Source organism: Zosterops lateralis (genome assembly GCF_965231275.1).
Source record: "Zosterops lateralis genome assembly, chromosome: 1".
NCBI lineage: Eukaryota > Metazoa > Chordata > Aves > Passeriformes > Zosteropidae > Zosterops > Zosterops lateralis.
Window position 1 is genome coordinate 24,922,532 of NC_139762.1, and position 19,054 is coordinate 24,941,585.

The 19,054-nt window shown below is 35.1% G+C and overlaps 1 protein-coding gene across 2 annotated transcripts in view; it reads left to right on the forward strand.

Annotated features, from left to right (window-relative positions):
- The window catches only part of VPS50 (VPS50 subunit of EARP/GARPII complex), a 74,096-nt gene that overhangs the window by 24,748 nt on the left and 30,294 nt on the right, over positions 1-19,054 (forward strand). The window contains exons 12-19 of one of the 2 annotated variants that reach the window (XM_083870272.1): positions 2,288-2,428; positions 6,155-6,290; positions 11,291-11,388; positions 12,086-12,180; positions 12,812-12,910; positions 15,888-15,978; positions 17,507-17,683; positions 18,086-18,204. In XM_083870272.1, coding sequence (XP_083726398.1) covers positions 2,288-2,428; positions 6,155-6,290; positions 11,291-11,388; positions 12,086-12,180; positions 12,812-12,910; positions 15,888-15,978; positions 17,507-17,683; positions 18,086-18,204 — 956 coding nt within the window. The remainder of the gene's footprint in view (positions 1-2,287; positions 2,429-6,154; positions 6,291-11,290; positions 11,389-12,085; positions 12,181-12,811; positions 12,911-15,887; positions 15,979-17,506; positions 17,684-18,085; positions 18,205-19,054) is intronic. The other variant, XM_083870273.1, reaches the window with a different exon arrangement.

The following is a 19,054-nucleotide window of genomic DNA, read 5'->3' on the forward strand; positions in this document are numbered from 1 at the left end:
TGTGTGTTACTGCAACATGTAAGTTTTTTTGACAGGTTATAACTGTAACAGTTGCATATTTCAGCTTTGTTTATACTGCTGTTTGCACTATTCTTTCTATTTCGTCATGTGAATACTATTTTTTATAGCTAGGTCTGTTTTTCTGGCTTGTGCACAACCTCTGCCTTGAATATTTCCACTTTATGTTGTACTGTTAACATGATGGGAATGGACCATGTGAGGAGATAGATTTTTGTGGTAAAATACATCCCATGGCATGTAAAACACTCACTGTGGACATGTCCTGAAAGTTGCATCTGTATGTGCCTAGAGCATTTGCTGTGTATATAACAGAAGGATCCCATGGGATGGAGTTCTCATCCCATAGGATGGAGTTGTCTTCTGTTTGGTGCACTGCCTTGAGGCTTCATGTTGGTTCTCTGAGAAGGCAAGTAACCAGTTTCCTTCAGAAGTTATGAAGTATGGGACCTAATACCAAGGTCCTGTGAAGTAAAGGGTATAAGGGGACATGAAAGTCTTTGAGGCAGGTTTTTTCAGTGATCAGTGCTCATAATACAGGCTGAACATGGTGGTGCCAGTGTAACAGAAATGGATTTACTTAGGGAAGAGATTCCCTCGGAAAGCTTTAATTGCTAAAGATCATGTCAAAGCACCTGTCCTGTGATGAAGACAGGATAAGAGCCCCAATAATTTCTTATTATGCTTGGCTTTTTTAATGCTTTTTGCGGATTTCAGGAGCATATCTGATATAAGATTGCCTTTCTTGGGTTTGTTTTAAATTTTTGTTTGTTTATTTTGCTTCTTTCTAATTAGAACCTTTCTAGCAAAGTTGGGCTCTTTTTTTTCCTGGCTTGACTGTAATAACAGTGTAGCTCTGCAATAGGATAAAAATGGATTTATCTCCCCATACTTTGTTAATGTGCAGAACTATTGGAATGCCTAAAGACTGCAAATTAAAATCAGGGGAGAAGATTAATTAGACTTTTTCTTTTTTCAGTGCACTGTATTCAATTTCTTATTTACTGAACAAAAATAGGTACAATGCATTCACTGCATGTCAAGTGCATGACATGTTAAGAAAGGCAGATATTTGTTGGAGAGGAATGAAGTTTCTGGCAAAACAAAAGTGTTACTTGTTACTGCATGGTTTTGCTTGCTTTGTTCCATTATAGAGTGACTTCGTTTTGACATTCTTTTTATTACTAGTAAAGTACGTATTTTGAACTTGTCCTGAAAATAATTTAGTTGCATTGTTATTCAAGTCTTTCCCATATTGACCTCTTCTCAGTAAACAAAAAGTCAAGATCCTTCAGTATCCTCAGTACTTTTTATTATTTCATTTGTCATTTTGTTTTCTTTGGCTAATTGAAGTTAGGACTAGCTATAGAAGATGGGCTCTTTTCAATAAGATTTAAGCAGAATTGCTTCTTCATTTCTTATGGAGTGATTGAGTTCTTAGCTCTTGTTAGTAGCTAAAAATGTCAAATAGGAGGTAGTGAAACTGAACACTTTCAAATCTGCTGATTACATGTATGTGAAAACAATGAGAAAATTCAGTTTCTGAAATGGACTAATGTTGCATACAATTTATTAACAACAGGACATTTGGGAAACATCCTGACCTGAAACTCAGACATGATTATGGCAAAACTAATATGTTATGCAGTCATTAGTCCTTATTACATGTTATTTTTTCCTGGAAAAGGTAGTATTTTTTTTTTTAACAAATGCCTTTTTTTTCCACCAAAGAGAGGAGTTTTACAGGAAACTTACTTATATGATGTGCATGCCTTTCTGTAATGCTTAATTGTACTTTGGCTTCTTCACTCTGGCAAGTGGTTGAAGACTTTGTAATTGTGCTTTTAATTTTAATGATTGCAAAGGAAATATTTTTGGTTTAGTTGGCAGCGTTTCCTCTGGGAGGAAGAGCATGAATCTCAATTTCTTTTCCACACATTATCAATGATTAGGAGGGTAAATAAATGAGTAAATTCTATGATCAGCTATATTATATTAATTTCTACTAGTGACAGTGTACGAAAAATGTAAATTATAAAGGGAAGATGATAGAGTAAACTGATTTTACTTGCAATACCTGAACTCTTTTATGTGACTGTATTGTAATATTGCCAAGATCTGTGTTAGTATTTTTGAGACTGACATTGGAGGACATGCTTACAAGTGTTCAGTACTGAAAAAGATGTGTTAAAAAATGATGGCTAAAAGACGATGGCATATGACAAATTGACTTTTGCTATTTGATTATATTTTACTCCATTTCTTTCAGACAGCAATGGACCAGTTACATATGCACTTCACCCAAGCCATTCACAACACCGTGTTTCAAGTAGTCCTTGGATATGTGGAGCTGTGTGCAGGAAACACAGATACCAAGTTTCAGAAGTTACAGTACAAAGACCTCTGTACAGTATGTAATGCTTGCATATATGTTTGGTTTTTAAACTGAATTTTTTCACTGTTGTAGGTGTACCTTTTATTCAGTAGGGATTCAGTTGTTAACCCTGTAGCTACTCTAGTTTCTTAACACTTTTCTTAATACAACTTATGACTATTTGAGATATTTGTTACTCCTAACTTAATGTTGATTTTGATTACATTAAATCTTAGCTCCTTGGAGGTATTGTGCGCTCCATCTAATCAATAAAGACCAAAATTTTAAAATGTGTGTGTCTTCAGTATGATATGGTAGTTATTGGAATAACTATTATCTTTGAACTTTATTCCAGTGTATTTAGGTAGTGTTCACAATTTCTCTGATACTGCATTTCAGTAAGAATTCTTGTAAAGATTCTAATTTAATTGGAGTCTTCCCATTATTCCTGACTTTGTATAATTCACTTTTCATTCTCACATTTAATTTTACACTTTCGGTACCAGGATAAAGGACAGCTAAAATACTGAGATGTGAAAGCCTGATGATAGGCAGATCATGGGCTGGGAATATGTATGTATTTTCTTCCACTACAAATTTTAAGTGCAATTTCTTGCATATTTTGTAATGTTGTTAGAGTGAATTAATGTAGTTTGAATAGCATTTTTAGTTCACTCTTTTAGTTTTTTTCACTTGGGATTTTACAGTTATACCCTGAGAAATTTTCTAAAACTTCAGTGATGGGGAAGAAGAATGTGAGATATTTTTAGTAGTTGTAATGTTGAATTACAATTTGAAATTATGTTTCTGTCTTGAATGTTGTTTAGGATGTTTGTTTCAGTCACAGACTAAGCCCTCGACTTAAGGACCCACCCCATCAGTTGCAATTTATTAAATTAAAATACAGTCACAAGGACATTGAAGTTCATATTCTGATCCTTTTTTTCTTGTTGTTCTTTCACTTCTGTTATCTCTTGAGATCATGTAGCTGCCACTAGTAAGCAACGCCTCTGCATTGTAAACCATTTCATTTTAAAGAGGTGCCTCTTTGCCTTTAAAAGCTTACATAATCTAAGAGCCTTCATATAAATGAAAGTGTGATAAGCAGAATAAATTTATTGGGAATAATTGAACTAAGTATTCATGAACATAATGAGTAAGTTTCTGGATAGTTGGTATTTCCACTTCACTGAGATGAATTCTAGCTGCAGAAAGCCAGCAAACCCTGATCTTTGTTCTCCAGGCTGCAGTCCTTTCATCTTTCTGCTATAAGCTTTCAGAGTTCTTTTTTTTATTATTATTACTTTTATTTTTGCTTTATACTTCTGTATGTCCTTGTCAGGGTCCGCAAACATATGCGGGGAACCTGATGGTTCGTTTTGGAGATCTCAAAGCGCAAAAGACACAACAGGGGACAAACCAGTTTGCTTAAACAAAAAATGCACTTTTATTTAGTGCCCACAATGCGATAGTAGGGAGAGAAAATAGAGAATAGTGAGAAAGATAGAGAAAGAGGGGAAGGGGGATTATAGCTACCACGTGGAGAGTCGGAGGTCCTCAAGACGTAGAGATGCCCATAGACGCGATCTTCTCCAGTGGGGTGATCACAAAGGGTGCACGGGATCCGCAGAGTCTTTATAGGGTGGTCAGGAAAAGGACCAGGGCAAGTGGAACGGAGCCAAAGAGGGCACTGGGCCAGTGCAGGCACCTGCGTCAAAGTTGGGTGCTCAGGAACAAGCGGCAAGCTGTACCCTTCTAGCACGGCCAGTATAGTCAGCTCAGTCCAGTGTAACGAGCTGCTATTGTTCTTGCATTCCGTTCTCGTGGAGATGCGTATCAGTCCTCGGCAGGCGCCCCACCTCAGCCAGGCCAGGGGCTCTCCCCAGTCTCTCCGGGGGTCTTGGTCTTCAACCATCGGAGACAGTTGTGAGGCATAACACATCCTCGGACAGACTCTGACAGTCCTTCAATTTATTTCTCATGCCTTGCTAATACTAATGATACTAAGCCTATTTATTTACACTTACAAACTACTACTGAGCTGCTTCTGACCAGTTCTAAAGTACAGGTTCTGTGTTGCTGTTTATCCTTATACTTGAGTGTGTGGAGGGATTTTTCAGGTACTTGGAAATACCACATTTTGTAATACACAGAGGGTGGCTTTAACTGCATGGTTACAAAACTATTACCTCATTATATCTATTAGTTTTTACTTATGCAAAGCCTTAATGAGATGATGCTTAAATTAATGTGACCCTGTAATAACTAGCATTTTTTATATAGGAAAGTACTCAGAATTTGGGACTTAATTGTACTATGGATATTGCTGCAATTGCATTGAAATTTACTTTTAAATTTTTCATGACTATCTTGGTAACCATTAGATATGTAAAGGACAGGCTGCGGATGGGACATTTTGGTCTCTTACAAACCATGCTGTTCAGTGTTCGTTGTTACCTGTTGTAATGTAATGTTTGTGAAGCCAAGGTGCTGAATAAGATAAACTGTCATAGCAACTCGATTTCTAACTTCCTGTAGAAAAACCAGCAAATTTTCATCTCATGAATTCAGTTGTTGGGGAATAAATTGTTTAAGAATGAAATACGACCCTTCTTTCTCTTTGTTTAGTTCAAGTGAGAACCATCTTCAGGCTGCCTATGCCGTTAAGCCAGGATGCCCTTAACATGTAAAGGGTTCTGGAGTACTTACTTTAATTAAGCAAGAGAACTTATATAAAATTGAAGTATTCCTTTTGAGGCAGATATTCTGCTGCGTGTTTCTAAAAATCTGTCAAAATGAACTCATCTCTCTTATTTCCACTCTATATGGGTAGTGGGGGACTATAAGGGCTTTTTTCTTTGTTTTGTTTGCATCTTTTTGGAAGTCAGATACTGGATATTATAATAATGTGAATCTTTTAAAAAAGAATAATGTTTTCAGAAATTCTTAAGCATTTATGAGAGTTAGTGCCTGTGCACTCAGAGTTACTGTTTCATTGTTGAGTGTTCCTTTTCTTAGCAATATGCTATGCTTTTATGTATTTCCTCTTTTTGAATATTGCTGGAGCAGGGCAAAGCTTGGCTGCTTCAGTGTCAAGTTTTGATGTTCTTTATTCTAGTATAAACTCAAATTCAATTGTTTCCTTAGCTTAAATTGAATTATCTTTGTATTTAGTAAATCATCCTTTCTTCCTGTCCACCTGAAAGTCCATATGTCTTCAAGTATAGTGATTTGCACAAGCAAGCTTTAGATTTTGAATAATAAAAGCCCCAAAATACAGTAAGAGTAACATTTCCTCATAAGTTAGTAGAGAAAATTGCTGAATCAGCAAGTTTGTTTGTTTTTAAACTACTTCTTTAAAGATCATCCAACCCAGTGGGGTATTCACCAGGAAGACTTCTCTGTAGCACTGAAGTACAAAAGTCTGTGTTGTTGAACTGACACATGGGTGGCTGCATCCCTCTGATAGTGAGATGGCCTTACCTCTCTATCTGTATCACTGTAAAATAAATGTAAGAGGTAGTTAATATACAGGCCAATTGAGAAAATGAAAAAAAAAGATGCTAACAAAAAAACTTTGTACTATTGAACAGCATTTCATTAGTTGACCAAAATCAAGAATCTGTCACTTCTTAAAATACATTTGAAAATGAAACTGATGTATCTCAGCTCAGCTGTATGAAGTTTGGTAAGGTTTGTGTTGCTGCAGCAAAAACTGAACACAGTTTTGAAGTTTCACAATGCTATTTTGTTGTTCTGTAGCATATTACGTCAGACAGCTACATTCCATGCCTCGCTGATCTCTGCAAAGCCCTCTGGGAAGTCATGCTCAGTTACTACCGAACCATGCAGTGGCATGAGAACCACGACCAAGATGAGGCAGCTGTTGTGTCTTCTGGTAAGAAACTTGGGGAAACGAAACTTCTGATATTTGGAAATAACTTTTCTTGGGCTCAAGTTATTAATTTATATGTTGGTATCTTTGTAGTCTTGATTGAGTGCCTTCAGCATTTTTGCTGATAGTGTGCATTAATGACTAAATCACTCACTGGATTTTTTTGCTCTTCAGTATAAGATTAATTTTTTTAATGAATATTTGTATGTGCCAGTATTGCAGATATAAATAATTTTATTTAAACAGTGCTTAGGGGAAATGTCCTTTCCCTATTGTGTGGAATCTTAAAAAAACAAACAAACAAATTTATTTTTTAGTTAAAAAAAATAGTTTGGATTGCTGGAGCTGTTTTTTGCATTGAAGCCATTGCTTGAGATGAAAGTTTTTATAGCTATATCGGATGTAAAATTCAGACGTGAAATATTAGCTTTTGTAATGCGCTATGTGAAGAAAGATTCTAAAGTTTTGATTGAATTGCCCATTCTCAATAATACTTACATTGACAGTTTAAATAGATACGTTTTTTTTTTTTTTCTCTTGTGTCCATTTTGCTGTGGTTTTTACAGATGTAAAATCAAGCAGGTACCATAAAGAACTTACTTCATGGAACAATGATCACAATAGACTCCTAACTCAGCCACATATGCACTTATGAAACTAGTTTCCCTTAGTGTCATTACCTGTGATATCCTGAGGAAAGAAAATAATCTACAGTCTAAAGACTTCTGCTGGAGCCATTAAGCCTAATAAAATGATATATACAGTCAGATGCATAATTTTAAATGCACTGCTTTTAAATGCATGCCAGAGTGTTTTGGTATGTTTACTACTAACCTTCTGTCACTCCATTTTTAATTTTCTGGAGATATGGCTTAGCTATAATGTGCAACTGAAATGTAGTGATCTACTGAATCACTTTTTCAAATACCTCAGCGATGATAAAGCACACAGAAGGGAGTTTTACAAGTACAGTTTAATTTCAGGGGGCTATAAATATCTACTGGTTTTTTTTTTTTTGCTAAAACTCATTGCTTATTCTACAGTAATTATTAAAATTGTACATGGAATTCTCATTTTATATTACTGATTTAATAGCTGCGATATGTGGGAAAGTCAGAGTAACATTCCTGTAGAATGGGCATGTATGTCAGAGGGAACCAGGGAGACAGTTCTGGAGATTATGCTAAAGTTGTTCCTCAAATAAGCCCCATAGACTGGAGCAGTAGCTGTACCACTGTGTCTGGCTTTTATAATTTTGGCAACTCAGGGCTGTCCCAGTATTGTCCTGGTTAATCTCAGCACTCTTAGAAAGTACCTTAAATGTGTCAAGGGACTCTTGATCTTAGGGCACAAGTACAACTGTAAAAGTGAGAAGCTGGACTTGAAAGACATTGTTTATAAAGCTCTTTGTATTTTAGTTGTGAAACTTATCCAAAAGAAGTCCTTGGAAAGATAGAATTAAGCATGTATATGTAAAGTGAGAGGACCCTTAAAATAATTGGGAAGCTGGGCGGGAGCAAACACAAATCCAATCACTATGATTAATGCTACGTTCTCCATTTATTTCGTCTAAAATGGCAGGTTATATACACTTTGATATAGTTTACAATTACAGTTACTTCTCATTGGCATACAGCACAGGGAAAAATGCAAACAAACATTGTTTTATTTTTCCTTAAGGTGGCTAAAGTGTTCACACTAATGACTATACTTATTAACCTCTAAAAAATCCACTATCTCTCACTAACACCTTAACATCTAATTTCTAGCTGCACCACAGGCTTCACAGTTGGCCTTGGTGTGGGGCCCAGGCTGGGTACTTCAAACCTAATTCCAAAATTCCTACAATATGTACAACTTGTTTAATCAAACTGAAGATAAAATTAGTGAACTAAAATTATCAACATAACATAAAATGAATTCTATGTCATATTTAATGAGCTGCTACTTAATCTATGATTTTGTTGTTTGTACAGTAGACGGCAAATTGCTCTTATACGGGGTTTCATCCCACAAAATAAACTACTTACTGGAAAATTTTCCATTACATTGTTTATTGTGGTCAGAGCATCGCTTATGTTTTTTAGTAAAGAATCAAACAGAAAATGAGTTTTAAAGGGACCTATGCAGATAATTTTTGCCCTCCTTGCTGAAAGCAAAGTGAACCTCAAAGTCACACTGGTTTGTGTGAGGGCTTGCTGGTTCAGGTCGATTTTCACATACCATGAAATTTACTTATATGTTGATGTAATTTACATGTATTCATGAGACAGTGATTTAACAAAAAACTTGAAAGTGAGTGGTAAAATGGTCACTGTAGCATTGAAACTCCTTATTTTATAAGTGTAACCCTAGGGGTAAAAATTGATAACATCTCTAGTATCTATAAAAGATTCAAAGAAAAGCAAGAAAAAAATTATGTAGGATGTAAATTCAAAGTGTTTCCTTTATAGTACTGTAAATTCTGTGCAAGACCTGCTTAGTATTCAAAGAGTGAAGCTAGAAGACAGAGATTTGATTGAGTCCTTTTTTTTTTCCTTTCCTCTACTATGCAAGGATTAAACAAAATCCTTTTGTTATGACTGAAAGCTGCCTTTTTGAATTTTGAGAAATACTGAAAAACGTGAAGAATTACTGTATTTAAATCAGGCATCTAGAATAATAACTCCTGGGAGGTTTTGATCCTTATTTTTATGTGGATTTATGAATATTTATGTATTCTCTACCTGTTCCAAATTCCTCAATGCAAAATGTGTAAGCACTTGTGCAGTCCTTGATTTTCAGGGAAGTTATCCTAAATTAACATGTTTGCATATGTGAAATTAGCTGCAGTGCAGCTTCATTAAAAGACTGGAAACAAGACCTCTTAGCGTGACTGGCCATAAACCAGGACCATTGGGAGACTGACAGAGAGAGAATATTCCACTGATTTTTTTAGAGAACAATAACATCTATATTGAAGTGTTGGTCTGGCCATTCCTTCATGAATGGCAGTTTGTGAGTACAGGGACTATGGTCTTAATCTAGAGAACAGGACAAAGACACTGACTGATTTAGCGTTGGCTTCAGTCTGCAGAAGAGAGGAGGTTGCAGAAACACACGGAGAATGTGCTGTGGCTAAGATTGCTGGTTTTGTTTCCTTGATAATCCGGGAAAGGTTAAATCCACTTAGAGATTTTCTGTTCGTAGAAATCAGATTATTAGATTCTTTCTATTTATGTTTCATTTAGTCTTCCATGGCAGATCAGGAAAATGCATTTGTCAGAATTATTGCTTTCAGAAGATGGGCATATTTAGGTACAGTTACTAAATTATGATTTATGTAGGCAGTGGGTAATATTTGTTTTATGATTTTTCTTTCATGAGGAATTTTTTTTGCATACCCTGCAACAGTAGATAGATATAGTATGGAATTATGCTTATAGGTCTTGTTTGCACATAAAACAGTCTTTTATCATCTCATTTTGAGTTATTAAGGTAAATTCTCAGTAAACCTGCAAAAGCTGTCTCAATGCCTTAACACAGGAAAAAATTGAACACAGATTTGCAGCCTTGAAAAATTAATATCCCTAATATAAACCCAAAATATGGATTGTATTTTATTATGTTTTTAATTTTGATGAGGAGCTATACAATTCCCAGTATTGGAACTTTTACATTCTGGCTGTTTATTATGCTGGTTCTGTGTTCTTGTATTCCAGCCTTGTGGGCAGACATTTTAACTCAACTGGCTTGCCAGTTGTTCTTGGTAGTGTTTGTATGTTCACTACTGTAATCCCTCATTTACAGATAAAGCTTTCTCAGTGTTCAATAAAGTTCATAATTTAATAACATGTCCAGCCACACCTTATGGCTCCATCTGAAAGAAATCAAGCCCAGCATCCTTCTCAGTATTCATATTCCCCATGTCTGTTTTTTGAATTTAAATGGAGATACAATGTAGAAGATAGCATACTTTTGTTGTTCCTGTTAAACTTCTATAAACAGTCTTATAATAGACAATAGTTCTTTTTCTGTGGAACATACTCTGGAAAGGTTCAAATCAGAAACCAGATGGTTGATGAGGAGAAGGACAATGTATATGACACTCTTACACTTTAAAAGACTCTGGTCTAGGACTGGGAAAATGAGGCAGTGCTAAGTGCTATTTATAATTGGTGATCGTTACAGAAGGAAACTCTGCTCACTTAACAGTGAGCACTGGATGATCTGAAGAAGATACAATCAAAACATGGTTAGACTACTGTGCTCTATTGTTATTTTGGTTTAACAGAATTGTCAGTGTCTGATACAAAGTCATAACAATTCCTGTTTAGTGGATGTTTTTCTTTTGTTCTCTTAAATATGTGGTAGTCCAGGCAATGCTGCAGGGTCTGTTCTGCACACATCTGAAAAGGCTGATAAAAATCTTGTATCCAGTGTCCCATTTCTTACATGCCTCTTTTTTAGTAAGGTGCTCACAGTATTTACATGATATTAATATAGACTGCAAGGTCTGGATTCAGGGCAAGGCATGACAAGGAAAGAGCACTCACTTTGTTGATAAGAATTTCTTGATGCTGACAACTGGAGGACAGATGTAGGTTGTTTATGTTTCTGGACTCTTCTTCAGTAGACAACAAAATTAGACATGAAAAATTTCTCTTTTCTCTAAGGAAGGTGAAACTAAGCCAGTAGTTTTTATGGAAAAAGCTGTGAAGCCTAGTAATGCAAGAGTCAGTCAGAATTAGTTCTCACTGTGATCCTTGCAGTACATTACTACCTAAGGAACACTACTGGGACAGGTATTTGGTGTGCAGGTGATGAAACTCTTCTGGTCTGCATTTGCATATAATGCTTATATGCTTTTATGTGCATTATTCATTTCTGTTCAAAAGTTTAGAGCAAAACAGCTCTTCTGGAGTTTGCATAATCAATAATATGGAAATAGCTGAGGAAGTAAGATTCTGTACAGGATAATTTTAAAAGCTTTTGGAAATATTTGCAATGCCTTTAACTTGAAGTTTCAGATGGCAACAATGTGATTGGAACTGAAGAGAGCAGTTTTGACCGCAACTATGTAAAAAAGAAATTAGAGCATGGGCTTTCACGAATATGGCAGGTATGGGTTTTGAATTTTATTCCCCCCCTTCCACCTCTCCAATATTAATTATAGTTATATTTATACTAATGTTCTTAAAGAAATGTCTCCAGGTGTGTTTTTTAAGTGATTTGTTTTGATTTGAATATATCAAGACCATGAAAATATAATTTCTATGAGTCAGTGGTTCCAATGCTTCCAAACTCAGTCAAGATACCAAAACATAGTAACAGGACTTCTAGTCTGATCCCGTTTCCTTCAACCTGTGTGCTGCCACAAAATTTATTTTCTTCTTGTGTGCTTTTCTCTCTATACTGCTTTATATTTCTGGCGTAACCATAACTACGGAGAGCCTGGAGCCTTGTGAACCTGACTGGTTTCATGGTATTCCTGGTGTGATTGCTGGATGAGTTTGGTGTGCAATGTCACCCAACATGTATGATGAAAAAGCTGAGTTCTGTTTTTGTGTTGACAATAAAGCATCTAGGAATGACTCTATCTGTGTTATAAAATGCTAAAGAAACTGATTATAAAATTATAATTTTAAAATTATTTTAGAGAAATTACCGATATTACAGAAAATGGAATTCTATTCTAAGTCTCAAAAAAAGAATTTATAAGTGCAAGCAACCAACAAGTGTTAATGAACCAGGCATCCAAGCCTTCACTTTTTGTCTTCAGTGTATTAAGTATACAAAAACTTGTTTGTGTTTTGTAGGATGTTCAATTGAAAGTGAAAACGTATCTTCTGGGAACAGATCTGTCTAACTTCAAATACGATGACTTCATATTTGTACTTGATGTTATCAGCAGGTATGCTGGTGTGTTGTAAGACCTTTTAGTACATGTCCACAAATGAGCTCTGATAGAAAGCACTGTTGATTAAGGCTGATATTTGCATTTTGATGCAAATTCCATTCAAATGTGCTGATAGCTTGAACAGCAATTGTTCTATATGTGAGAGTTTATGAGAATGTATTTAGGAGAGGTAGCATGAACTGCTTTGATGCTTAAGTGGGATATGATTTCAGTATTGTCTCTTTTTAAGATATGGGATGTGCAAGTCTAGCAATTTTTTTTCTAAGAGCTTTTAAAGGGAGCCTGAGTTAAGCAGAAAAATATTGTGTTACTGCCAATCTGTACAATATTATATCCTTCTGTTTTGGTAATAAAATGACAGATTGAGACTGTGAACTAACAGCTTGCCCTGTGTAGTGTGCTCTCAAAAATACATTTCTTTTGCTTATGGGTCTTTGTCTCTATGTATGTGGCACACAATGATAGGATTTGAAGGAAAATGAGACATGACTTTTGTGGAATGCAACCTTAACATTGCAGTGTAACATTGGTGCTCTGCGTTTGTGGAGATACGTCTACACTCAGAGTTGGAACAGCAGTATTAAGAAATCAATAAATATGTCTAAACTTTGTTTTATTACTCTAGGCTGATGCAGGTTGGAGAGGAATTTTGTGGCAGTAAGTCTGAAGTTTTGCAAGAATCTATCAGAAAACAAAGCGTTAACTATTTCAAAACATACCACAGGTGAGACTATTATATGTGCAGTGGATGATTCTAATGACATTCATTATTGTTGGGTAAACACATTGCAAAGGAACTACATAATGTTCGTGCACTGAGGTTGACAGTAGAGTATGTTTCCTGATGAGAATAAGGTTCTGAACCCTGGAGAAGGGGAGAGGATAGAGAAGTCTTTGCTTCCACAGTGTTTGTGGAAAACGGTAGTTCTGCAGCAGAGAAGCCACATAAAGATGAACAACGTTTAGTGTAGAATTTCAGTAGTTTTTTAGACTGCCTCTTGTCTCCTGGCAAGAGAAATTCTTGAGGAGGAATACCTTGTAAGACCATACTTTGTAGCTAAATTATGTCTTCTTTTTCTATGCTGTTGCTTAAGAAGATTTATCATGTACTACTACGAAATATTCTTTTCAATATGCAATTCTGTCTTGCATCAAGTAAGATACTTAGATATTTTGAGTCATATTTTCACAGCTTGTTCATTGGCAGGATCTAATTATATTTCAGTCAGCTCTATTGTCATATCTGAGGCCAGTCATATGTTGTCATGGACAGGCATTCTCTAAACTCAGATATGATATATGGCTATAACAACATCAAGACTTATCTTTCTATTTTTTTGTTTCAGTTGCCTTGAGTTTACAAATGTTTTGGTTTGGGTGATTCACGACTTTTTAATTCTAGTTTTCTAGCATTACATTATTTCTGGGTGTAAAAAATGAGAAGATATGAGAAGTACAGCCTTCCATGCTCTAGAAAGCCCTTACTTTCGTGGTCTTGATCTGTTGTCCTCTTCTTTGGGAGCTGTCATTCAACTCTGTCATCCAGAGTAATTTGAAAAGTCTGATACTTTCTGCCTAAAATCCATGAAGTATGAAAATTAGGGCAGGAGAACATGAAGCGGTGTCTGAATTGAGAAGATGAGAATGTGGTTTGGAATTTCTTCCAACTTTGGTAGTTTGTAGCTAGGAATTCTTTCTGGACATTTGATGAAGACCTCAGTTCCAGTTATCTGAAAAACTTGAGCCTTAATCAGATCCACATTATGTCTTGTCAGGAGATGGCTGCCAAGATAATATTTTTATTTCTTGAAATTTTTCTGAATCTTGAACTGAATTTCATGAACCAATTTTGGTCTACCTAACCATCTTTTACTACATTGACTTATCACATAATGCCTTGTTGAGTTAAGTAAATATAATTTTGACTGTTACAGTTTTGCTTATGGAACAACTTAAGGAATCATAGACTAGTTTTCTGAATTATCTTTGAGTAGAATAAAGGTTAAGGAACATTGATGGAATATGTCTAGAAATAGTAATTTTTACTTGTGGTTTTTAAGATAATGTAATTATTTTGAAAATAAAATGGAATATTTTTGACATGAATTAAATTATATTTCATCTATAAAAAATATATGTGAAATATATATAATATATATTTTAATACTTTCTTCATGTTTTATGCTGAATGGGTGTTGTGAAGATTAATTGGCTGATTTTTTTCATCATCAGAAGGGAAAACATAAAACCCCTATGTCTCAGAGCTACATCCCATAGTTTTTTTTTATTTAAAAGCTTTAAGCATCTTACCTTTCCAAATCAAGCTAATGTGGCTTTCACTTCTCTTGGTATTTAATTGGAGGGGGGAGGGAAAGCAGGAGTGCTTTGAAGGATTCATTAGTACATGAAAGCTATACAGAGCTGAAATAACTGGAGTCCAGGAGTAATCAGTTCAATGTGTAATTTGACATATGTGACCTCCTGGGCAGTGTGGTTTTATAGAGAACTGCCAGCATAGAGAGAATATTGAAGGGAATTGGCTGTGTGATTCAAAAATCATTGAAGGAAACATAGTACTAGAGCATACAGAGGCCTTTTTTTGGGTGCAAGTTGATTGTACTGGTAAATAAGAATGGGGTTTTGGCAAAGAGCATCAGTAAGATGATTTTTGAAATGCAGTTTATTTTTTGTACTGTAAAGTGTGTCTGATCACTTAAGCTTTTCAGAGAATGATTGCATCAGATCTTCATGCATTCCCCCTTCTAGACATACATGCTGATGAAAATTAAGAGTATTTGTTCAAGTACTCTGTCAGAGCCTTGGTTGGTTTCAGAATTGAAATGCTACAGAACCTGTTGTGTGGCTTTTAAATATTTACTTTTCTGTGACTCTTTCACCTTAGCCTCCCTCACATAGACTTTTAATCTTTAATGCTAACTGTTACTTGTTAAACAAAACAATGTGCCCTATTTTAATAGGAAAAGATAGAGCAGTGTGATTCCAAAAAGCATTCATTGGTATCTTTCCCAGTATGTTCCACTTATGTGGCAATTCTCTTTTTTTGTTTATTAAAGATTTTTCTGCTTATGACTTTCTAGTGATTGAAAACAACAGAAGAAATGCAGAGATGTAATGGCTTGATTACTTTTCCTTATTACTGTATTGATACCAAAGTAAAATTAAGCTATGAAGAAAATTAGAAATTAATAGCCATTTAGGTTTTTTATTTGAAAAGTTGAGATGTCTGTAGAATATTATTTCTTTCCACTTCCCTTTGCTCTCTGTTGGCTTCAGTGTGTTTGAAAGAAGCATCTGTCTTATGTGGGCTCTCAGAAGCTGTTGTGCTGCTAGCAGTGTTTGTATATTGTCTTCTCCAGTTTACAGAGGAATAAAATCCAATATTTCTGCATAACTGTAGGTGTCCCTCTATAATATGCAATGGTTTTGACTAACAAAAATAGTTTACAAATTTTGGAGATAGTCTCCAAGAAAATTTTTCTCCAGAGGTGTCATAAAAAATACACTGTTTTGGTAGCTGCAGCTTTTGAGTGTTTGTTAGTTAAAATAATTGCTTAAATACTTGTTTTAAAGTGTAACTTTTTGTACAGTTTCAGAAGGAGTTTTTCACTGCAGAAGTGAAGTAATTGCCAAATTTGTGATTTAATCTTTCTGCCAATTAAGAATATTCATTTGTGTTTCAGAACCCGTCTTGAAGAACTAAGAATGTTTTTGGAGAATGAGACCTGGGAACTTTGTCCTGTTAAATCAAGCTTTAGTATTTTGCAGCTTCATGTACGTTCTATGAATAAAATGTACAAATGTGTTCATACCTTAATAACTAAGAGTCACAGTGTTCTAGCAAGATCCATGAACTACTGTACAAATTTTTTTAATGGCTTCTAAAAGCTCCTCAATTTTACTTTATGATATTAGAAACTTAGGAGTCAAATGGTTTTGAAACAGGGGTGTTTCTGTTTCAGGCAGGCAGAGGTTGTTATGGAAGATGCTAGAGTTGTAATCATAATGTTAGCCTTTATTTTTTGTGTTTCAATGTACTATTAATTTGTCTATTTTTCATTTCTGAATCATTTATCTGACAGTAACATGCTAAAAAATGAGTGCTTAAAGTTAGTTGCATGAGCACTCACTAGCTTGTACCAATTTTGCATCTGTTTCTGGAAACATAGGTCATACAGCCTCATTTGGAAAGGAAAAATAATACTCTTCTGTGGTGAAGTCCAACTGAAAGCAAGTAATTAGTGTACTCACCCTCTAATAATCTGATTTTTTTTATTATTATTATTTTTAGCATGTGGTGGTTGAAATTAACTTGTTTTGCCAAATAAAACATGGTGCCTGTGATTAAAGCTATAGCTCAAGTTCGAAAATTTTTTAGCACAGCAGTGTTAAGGAAGATCATTTTGGAACTTCTGAGGAGTTAACGGTAGAAGTAAGCAATAGGCTACTGGGTCACTAAAAGTACAGAGGGAAAGGAAGGGAGCATCAGCAGCATCCAGCACCAAAAGAAATAATATTTTTAATAAAGAAATGGGATTATACATCTATACATGCTGCTCAAGGGACTGGAGCAGTGGAAAATGGAGGAAAGTTACTGGTTTGTTGAAGCAAACAGAAATCTAACATTGTAGTCATTTTAGCTGCATGTGTTTTAGTCTTTAAACCTTTAGTTAAATGAAAATACATGTTTTGCCATTATAAATATCAATATCTAGAGTTTAATAGATAAAAATAATATGTTATCTGAGATAAGTTTTTAGGAAAAAAAAAAAGTAAAAAAATCGTGCCTTTTGGGTCCTACTTTGTCCATACACTTGCAGAAGTTTGTACACTCACCCAATGATCAGAAACCATGCAGTGGGTTTGAGAAGTAAAAAATTTTGACAACTTTTTAAAATAAAGTATCGACAAGAAAATTTCAGCTTTAGTAAATTACTAGGTAACTTCTGTAATGAAAACTGCATTTTTGGATAGAATTTAAGGCTTTTTTTAATCTCCTTATTTCTGTGAAATAAAAAACACAATTAGTTTTCACATAGTTTTAGACAGTAAATACTTTCAGAATGCAGATGCATTGCACGTTGTAGCAGAAAACTTCTAAAAGTACAAAGACAAGCAGTGTAAGGTTACCACTTTTGAGGTTACCACTTGAGCCAGCATGAAAAGCATGTTTAAGTAAGCAGCAAACTTTGGCTAAAAGTTAATTGTCCACAAGTTTGTTGTTATCTTTTGTTTTTATGGATCTGGAACCATAATAGTACTGAAAATGCCTGATTAAAACATAATTTATTTCTGTTGATAGGAATTTAAGTTCATGGAGCAGTCGCGTTCCCCGTCCGTGTCACCGAGTAAGCAGCCGGCCTCGGCGGTTTCAGCGACGGTAACGCTGTTTGAGCAGTACTGTAACGGAGGAAACCCCTTTGAAATTCAGGCTGACAGCAAAGATGATGAGACAGAAGATGTGTTAGCATCCAATGGGGTATGGAGTGTTTCAGAAAAAAAAAAAGCAAACAGTGCTTTCAGTAAATGATGATTTATTTTGTTTGGGAATGATGGCAAACTGTCTTAGTACAAGAGTCTGTTGCCTGCAGTACTGTGCTGCTTTGCTTTTAAAAGTGCCAGAAAGTCAGGCATCCTGTTTAAGGTTTAGTTTTGCACTGAATCGGTACTTTTTTTCCACTGAAGTCAAGCATTCCTGAAGGTTAGCAAGACATGTTCCACCTAAATTAGTATTTTTCCATTTTTAAAGAACGTTGTCAGCAGCCTTTCAACCAGCAAAGTTATTTGTATTCCAATCAAGGTAAAAGCCGAAAAATGCAACATTAAATGAGTGACAATATGATAAAAAAAATAATGGTAGTCAATTTGGTTTTTTTAACAGTATGAATCAGATGAACAAGAAAAAAGTGCATATCAAGAGTATGATAGTGACAGTGATGTTCCCGAAGAGTTGAAAAGAGATTATGTGGATGAGCAGACAGGAGATGCCCCAATAAAAAGGCAAGTAGGCTGTGTGTGTCCTTGGTCTAATTCACATGCTTTTCATCTCAGTATTCTAATTGGTTCAGTTTCTATAATCTACAACAGTGGAATAATAATCAAATAAACATTACACTGCCTGCACAGTTAAAAGGCTCAGCGCTTAGATCTCCAGAATGGGGAGGAACATTAAACCTCTCATCATTATTGCTGACAAAACCTGAAGAAAGGAACATTTTGAAAGCAGATAAAGCCTCTCTGAAGCAGGTAGTGGAAAACCAATTAGTAAGGGACTAGTTAACTGAGGGTCCTTCTGTAGCAGCTGTTGTGTATATGTGTAATTTCTGTTGTTTCAAAAGCAGTTGTTTGCAGACAAATGCTTTGAGTTTTGGGCTTCTGCTTCTGCAGAACAGTAAACTTCTATAGGTTAAGAAAAATAATTAGATTCTTCCATAGCTTGAAGGCAGTACTTTTGAATTTTAAATTCTCTTTTTCTTTAACATACACATAGATATATAAATGAATCATAGATATATATAAATGAATATGCATATTCTATTTTGATGTATATTAAAAAAGTATTTTATTTATATATATTCATATTAAAAAGCCAACTTTCTATCCTTTAAAAGGATCTGAAAACAAGTTTCTGTCAAGGACAATGTACAACTTAGATATACATTCCGGCCTTGTGAAGCAAGCTAACATTTTTTTATGTAGGATTTGCAGGACAACTAGAATGCCAACACTTGGATCAAAGCAGAGTAGCAGACTAGTTACAAGATAACTCTTTAGGATAAAATGCATGATTCTTTCTATAAGGTATATCATGTAAAATGCCTCCTTTCAATGAAATGGTGGAGATATAGTT